This window comes from Tachypleus tridentatus, chromosome 11, assembly GCF_004210375.1.
Source record: "Tachypleus tridentatus isolate NWPU-2018 chromosome 11, ASM421037v1, whole genome shotgun sequence".
NCBI lineage: Eukaryota > Metazoa > Arthropoda > Merostomata > Xiphosura > Limulidae > Tachypleus > Tachypleus tridentatus.
The window spans coordinates 2,998,848-3,006,685 of NC_134835.1; the positions used below are offsets into that span (position 1 = coordinate 2,998,848).

General features: G+C 37.4%; 1 protein-coding gene across 1 annotated transcript; it reads left to right on the forward strand.

Moving 5' to 3' along the window:
- Positions 1-5,981: 5,981 nt before the first annotated feature.
- LOC143232627 (SCAN domain-containing protein 3-like) lies at positions 5,982-7,361 on the forward strand. The gene is made up of 2 exons (XM_076468273.1): positions 5,982-6,683; positions 6,852-7,361. The coding sequence occupies exons 1-2, from the start codon at positions 5,982-5,984 to the stop codon at positions 7,359-7,361; spliced, it is 1,212 nt and encodes a 403-aa protein (XP_076324388.1).
- The last annotated feature ends 477 nt before the right edge of the window (positions 7,362-7,838 follow it).

Here is a 7,838-nt window from a genome sequence, read left to right on the forward strand (position 1 = left end):
TCACACGGACCTACGCCGAAGCTACAGTCCGCCGTCGTAAAACAACTCAGAATACGCAGACACAGACTGCTGATCTCACGTCTGGTAACGTTTGTTGCTGAGACCATTATCAAAGTCTGGGGAGGCCAATACGACTCCAAGCAGGAGTTGATCAGAGGAATGGCGAACTCTATACCCCTGTATTTTGAGTTTCAACCTTTTAGCCCTCGAGAATTCGAAGAGATCCTGTCTGAAAAGCTCATTCTTGACCCTAATGAGGTAAGTTCTTAAAAATTTTAGCTGTTAACATTCAGGGCGACTTAAATCACAAGAAATATGAATTACTCCAATTACGTAAAAAAGAATGTATACATTCAATAATCATTAGTGAGACACTTCTTAATAATAGTAATTTCAGTCCACCAGGATATCAATGTATTAATAAACCTAAAAGCCCAGGTCGTAGAGGTATCGCTATACTCCACTTGACCCAACTAAAATGTATCATTTCCCGACTTCTGTATCGACACAACTAACGAGTTCATTCTTGCCTCCATAAATCTATCTACCCTAATCAAAATAGCAATCCTTGGTATCTATATTTCCCCTTCCACCACCCCCGAGACGAATTTACTCCTCCAAGTAGTTAATAACTTCCCGTACTCAATTATTATTGGCGATCTCAATTCCAAACACCGCAATTTCAATTGTAGGTCAATTGACCGAAATGGTGTAATTCTTAATTTGATTTCTCAGCATGACCTCATATTAGGTAACAACAATATCCCAACCCATACTCACCATGATGGGACCCAGGATATACTTGACCTTGCACTATACACGACTAGAATATCCCCCTACATTCAGGATTTCACAGTTCACCATGATATTGGAAGCGATCATTACCCCATATCTGTAACTTTAAATATCGCCGATTCTCGAACCCCAAATACTCAACCATATCTGTTTGATTTCTCTGCCACTAATTGGCACTCTTTCTGGGAATTTCTTGACCGAAATTTACCTCCAGTCATTACTCAAGCTAATGACCCTGAATCTATCAACGAATATTTACTTCACATCACTAACGCAACAACTGATGCTATGCATAAAATAATTCCCAAACGTCGTATCGATAATCATCCAAATTCATGGAAACTAATTAGAGAAATACATTTACTGATCACCAAAAGGCGCAGACTGAGACGTCAATTTACAACTTCCCGAAACCCCAGGATTAAAACTCAAATAAACCGTGTAACCAACCTTATCAGACGTCGCATTAACGAACAAAGAGATCAAAACTGGACCGAGTTTTGTGAATCTCTAGATAATTCTTATAAAAACCCGGCCATATTCTGGAAAACGTTTAAAAGTATTTGCAACGACAACTCAATCAACAGGATTCCCAATTTAAAACATAATAACATTGTTGCAACTAATGACCTCCAGAAAGCCAACTTACTAGCTGAGTACTATAAGCAGGTTTTCGCCACTCCCAACTCGCCGTAATTTAATCATACTCATCTGTGCACTTTCCAAAATTTCATTCAAAATAATATGGCAGCGTTCAGTTCGCATTTCCCGTGCTGTTTACCCCACAGTAACTTTGTCCACAGCACTGCCCTTCAAAACTAGCCAAACCAATTACACCGGCTGAGATAAAACTGATTATTAAAACTTTAAAAAATAGTGCCCCAGGTGAGGATGGCATACGAAATATCATTCTCAAAAAAGCATCACCTTTATTCTTAAGACACCTAACAGCTTTATTCAACCTTTCCTTTTATTCAAGCTACTATCCACCTCCGTGCATATCCGCCATAATTAAAGTAATACCTAAAACAAACCCGGCATCCAGCAATCCCAAAGATTATCGACCCATTAGCCTAATTAACAACATTGGCAAATTGTTGGAAAAAAATATTAGCTAATCGTATAACATGGTATTTGGAAGATGAAGAGCTACTCTGAAATACAAAATGCTTCCCGGAAAAATAGACAGACAGCTGATCATTTAGTTCGGTTAACCGAATCAGTTACTCAAGGTTTTAACAGAAATCACATCACAGTTGGCTTATTTTTAGACGTGAAACAAGCCTGTGATTCTGTCTGGCACCAGGGGCTTAAATTTAAACTCTTCCAATTTAACTTTCCGCCCATCCTAACTAGATGGATATCCAGTTTCCTCGATAATAGAACAGCTAAAGTTAGAATAAAGAACGCTACATCTCATACTGTTCACCTCTCAGCAGAGGTTCCCCAAGTGTCTGTACTCAGCCCTCTGTTGTATATTCTCTATGTCAATGATATCCCCTTCCCGCCGCTCAAATATACTTATGCGTCGCAATATGCCGACGATATTGCGGAATGGAGCATGTCACGTGATCCCCTCCTCGCTGCCTCGAAAGTCCAAGCCACATTAAATAGGATTACCGCCTGGTGTAATTCCTGGCGGGTAGAACTTAATGCCTCTAAAACACAGGCTATAATATTTAAACGAAAAATTACGAGGAAAAATAAATCTCTTTCCAAAGTTAAACTGAAAATGATGAACACCGAAATTAAATTTTCGTCTACTGTAAAATTCTTGGGCATTATATTTAATAGAAAGCTTACATGGACAAATCATTTTCAATCTATTCTTTCGAAAGTCTATAAACGTATCTACTACCTTAAACGTATTGGTAGTATAGTCCGTGGATGTAGATCCAACACGATTCTCGCTATTTACAGAACCTACATTCCACCGATAATCGAATATGGTAGCATCATCACAGTAAACGCTCCCTCTTCCCATCTTAAAAAAATTACGTGAGGTTGGTTTCTTTCGGCGCCTCACCAGTGAAAGTGGGTTTTCTCGGGGTACTCCCGTTTACCCCCCCCCCCACAACAAAATTCCTGTTACCTTGGATCTATAGATCCCAGCCCTGAAAAGAGGCCTGTCAGAGCACACATTTTAGTCTATCCAAAAGTTTAAAAGTTTAAGATGTTTAGGGAAAAAATCAGAAGATATGACTTAACTCAGCTGACACACTGCTTGCATCTCTCGGCTCGCTCACTCTGAGAAACCGTCGACCACTTCTTTTCTGATGTATTTCTGATGTAATTCTTCTACCTTTGGTGGATGTGATGCTGAACCTTCCTCGTCATTCTTCGCTGTCTCCACTGGCCGGCAAATTTTCTCAGTTTCTCTTGACGCTCCCCATTAACATTCAGTAAACTATTAACTTCCAGTTTAGTTATTTGCGACCGTCGCGTTAGTTACACAACTAACATGCCACTCTAGCCTAATCTTCCTCTCCCGTAATCAGTTTGTTTATTTATTCTTGCCTTGTGTGGGGTGAAGAGAAACAACAGTTTCTGACCGCCCCTGGTTATTTTTCGTTGAAAGAACGAAATGATAATTTAACCAAAATCCCTACCCTGATTTGGACCCCAAAATCTCGCCATTCGCCTTGCACTTCGACTCCACAGGTACACCCCGATAGCATACGTCGATAAAGCAAGCACCATCCCGCCTCTCAAAAAGAGACTCATCTATCTTGCAGCTAATTACTACAGAAAAGCAAACAACCGTACCCAATTAACAAGACAATTTCCACGAATAGTAGCCATCCCACGATCTTGGCAGCGATACCTCTCGCCATTTTATTACATACAAGCCCGGAATGCAAACTCAAGTGACTAACCATCTATGTTGTTTTTTTACTTCCAGCTTTGGGCACCGGTGAGTTTGGGTTCTTTAGGTACCTCACCAGTACTCAAGTACTCCCGTTTCCCCACAAAATTCTTCTTACTTTGGATTTATAGATTCCAGCCCTGAAAAGAGGCCAGTGTGAGCACATCTTAGTCATCTCCAAATTTTAATATATTAGTATAAAATCATGAGTTTTTTACCAAGCTGACGTACTGTTTGCATCTCTCTGCTCACTCCACGTCAACCATATTTCCACTTTCACTACACAATTCTTCGGACGCTTGTGAGTGTTGTGCTGAACTTTCCTCGTCGTCCTTCGTTCTCTCTCCGGGAGGCCGAACCGCCTCTCAGCTTTTCTTGACGCCCCTCCTAGTTAAACATAATAATCTGTCAGCTTCAAAGTCATTCGTGATCATCGCACACTTAATTATCTCCGTAATCATTTGACTAATTTACTCTTGCCTTGTGTGGGGTGAAGAGAAACAATAGTTTCTGACCGCCCCTAGTTAATTTTTCGTTCAACATTTGGAGAACGAAAGGATAATTTAACCTAAATACCTACCAAGTATTCCTTCCTTCCACTTACCTGGAGCTAGACCAACACCTAAATCATTTGTGATACGGGGTGTGCATTATTCAATAGAGACAGAAGACAAAGGATGCGTTAAGTGCACCAAACAAAACATTTCAGTGGACAGAATAATCTCAAACATCACCAAAAAACCCACTAACTTCATCAAAGTAGTAACAGATAATAGCCAGATATTACACAGTTCATCAATAATGGTGTCACTATGTGGTACCAAAGGTACACGATTGAACAAACAAAAACACCAGCAGTGGTTGTCACACAGTGTTACCAATGCCAAAGGTTTGGACATGTAGCTGCAGCATGTCAAGCGAATGCGCGTTGTGTGGGCTGTGGTGAGAATCACCAAATTTCATAATGCACTAAACAAAATCCCAAACCCAAATGCTGCAATTGTGGGGAGAAACATACGGATAACTATAAAGGATGCCAAAAATACAAATCTATTAAGACACGTCAAAAACCAAGGTTTTTTAACCTTGAATCAATTATACAAGCTTTAGACCATGGATTCTCAACCGGGGTCTACATGGACCCTAGGGGTCCATGGAATATTTTTGGGTGGTCCACAGGCAAAATATAACAAATTGGGGTCCACAATGATATTTTGGTGGTCCATGAAGAAAACCAACTCAGAATGGTTTTTATTATTAAAAATTCAATTTCTATTGTAATTTTGGTTGGACGTGAAAAAAGCTGAAGTAGACATTCAAACGAATTTGGATGTATTTTCTAGATTTTGAAAAATTTCCAGAAAATTGCCTTGAAAGCAATAAAAAAAGAAAAAATAAGCTATAAGAGCTGGTTTTAAATATGCGTCTCAGGCAGTCGGTTCTTTTCCTATAATATTGTCTGTCTGACCCTCGCCCTCCCATACTAATCTCCTTAGGGAATTTATTCCAGAAATACTTCGATCTGTCAAACCCTTCTAGGGGAAAAATCTATTAAAATGTCGACTTGACCCAAGCAGTTCACTTCAGTTTAACGTTGAACTGCATCGTGAAAAGGTAAGAGATATTAAAAGTTCCTAGTACATTCTTTCGTATTTTTTTTTAATTTCTGCATTTCGATAATAAAAAAATTATTTCCCAGTATAAAAAGACTGAAGAGAAAAATGGCAAATTTTTCCCGTTTTGAAACAAATTTCAAATATCAATTCATATCTTGGCAGTTATCTGATATAATTATAAGCTTTGAGGAAGTTAAAAATGTCAATGGTGACCCTAATGATAATAATGAATGACTTGTATAGTTTTTTAATTATTCAAGTTATTTTAACTATAACATTTCTATTTACCAGTTTTCCTCGAACATTTACCATGCACTCTGTTTCTATATACGTGTTTTATTTGTCGAAAAATTTCTAAAAATGAATAGCAATAGTTAGATATTATGAAATGCAATAATTGTATTACCAGCTGTATATATGCAGACATCCCATGGCTGCTCCAAGTGAAAACAAGTGCCGACAGTACTCCGTTTAATATTTGTCTTACGGATTTATTCCAACACCACACAATGAAACGAAACCAATGTGCCTCATATGTATGGATGTACTTTCAAATGATAGTATGAAACCTTGTAAACTAAAATCCATCTAGAAAAGAAGCACACAGGAGAGAAAGATAAACCAGTAGAATACTTTAAAAATTTCGTAATAATTTCCAAGCTAGAAAAACAGTGTCTCAATTGTTTAATAACAAAGTGTGTAAAATGAGTGATGGTTTACTGGCATCATATGAAATTAGCAAAATAATAGCAAAGGCAGGAAAACCCCATAATGTTGGTGAAACAGTAATTCTACCAGCAGTGTCTGTTATTATTTCGTCAGTTATGAAACAAAATGCAAGTGAAATTACTAATTCCATCCCTTTAAGCATTGATGAAGTGGCAGAGGATATAAAAAAACAATTGATAGCCCATTTGCAAGTGAAACAGTTTTCCTTTCAATTTGATGAATCCACTTTAAGAGATAATGAGGCCATTTTATTAGCATATGTTAGATTTAACAATGATGAAGGACCCAAAGAGGAAATGCCTTTTGCTAGAAGTCTTGTGACAGACACAAAAGGTGAAACAATTTTTAATGAAGTTGTTACTTATTTCCAGGAAAACAATATTCCACTCAAAAATATAATCGCTTGTGCTACTGATGGTACACCATCTATGACAGGCAGATACAAAGGTTTTATTGCACATTTACAAAAAGCTGTCCCGGAAGTATTTTGTATTCACTGCGTGATACACCGTCAACACTTAGTTGCAAAAAAAATGAGTGTACGTTTGCATTATGCCCTTACTGTCGTAATACAAGTAGTTAACCATATTAAATCAAATTCTCTCCGAGACCGCCTTTTTCATGAATTATGTAAGCAAAATGGAGAAGAGTTTGAGCGGCTTGTATTACATACAGAAGTGAGATGGCTATCAAAGGGGAATTGTCTTCAGCGTTTCATTGCACTTTGGGATTCTATTGTTTCCTTTCTTGGTAACACACAACTTGGAGAACAGCTGCTTGCAAATAAATGTGATATGTTTTTCTTATCAGATATATTTGAAAAATTGAATTCACTTAATAAATAGCTCCAAGGAAAAGATTCTGATCTGATATCTAGTAAAAGTGCTGTTGCTGCTTTTCTGAGGAAACTAAAGTTGTATAAGAATAATATCAGGCGTCGTGCATTTGAACAGTTTCCTGGTTTGGTCTCTGTTGCCATCGATTTGCAAGATGAAGATCTTGCATTATATGGTGAATATATGGAAAATATGCATGAAGATATGCAAACTCGGTTTAGTGACCTACTCATGATGGTTATACCGACTTGGGTTTCAATTCCTTTCGAAGTTAATGTTGCCGATATAGACATATCTTTGCAAGAGCCTCTCATCGAATTACAAGGTGATGAAATAATGCGTGCAAAATTCAAAGATGGAAAGTACAATGTATGGAAGACAAATGATGTTGCTACAAAGTACCCTTTGCTCTGGGATAAAGCACAGCTCTACGTTATTGCTTTTCCAACATCCTATCTTGTTGAATCGGGATTTAGTCGTGTTTCTCAACTGTTATCAAAAGCTCGCAATAGAACTTGACATTGTGAAAACATGTGATGTTCGATTATCATTAACATCGATGGAACCAGATATAAAGAAACTCGCCGAGCAGCATCAACCACAGGGATCTCATTGAATAAATATGCCTATCTCTTTTTTTTCTTATCACACACTTAACTTTAACTGGTTTATCAGAAATTTTAACCAGTGTACATAAATAAATGCTGCAGTGAATTCAATTGCCTGAAGAGCTCTGATCTCCATGGGCTTGACCATGGAAGAAACATGATAATATTGTATACAAGATATTGGTAAAGAATTATTATCACAATAATTTTGATTATTATTATTATAATTGTTGTAGAATACTTTATTTGCTTTAAATTAGTTTTCATTTAAAAATAAAGCTTAATTATATACTATTTCTTTGATTATTAAAACCTCAAAATTTATATTAGTGAAAAATAGAATATTGTCTTCTTATGACCAATAGTTATGAAGGGGTCCACCAAGAAA

Coding starts and splice junctions, on each gene's coding strand:
- LOC143232627 (XM_076468273.1), top strand. CDS start 5,982: ATGAGTGATGGTTTACTGGCATCATATGAAATTAGCAAAATAATAGCA. Junction 6,684..6,851: donor GGCTTGTATTACATACAGAA/GTGAGATGGCTA, acceptor CTTAATAAATAG/CTCCAAGGAAAAGATTCTGA.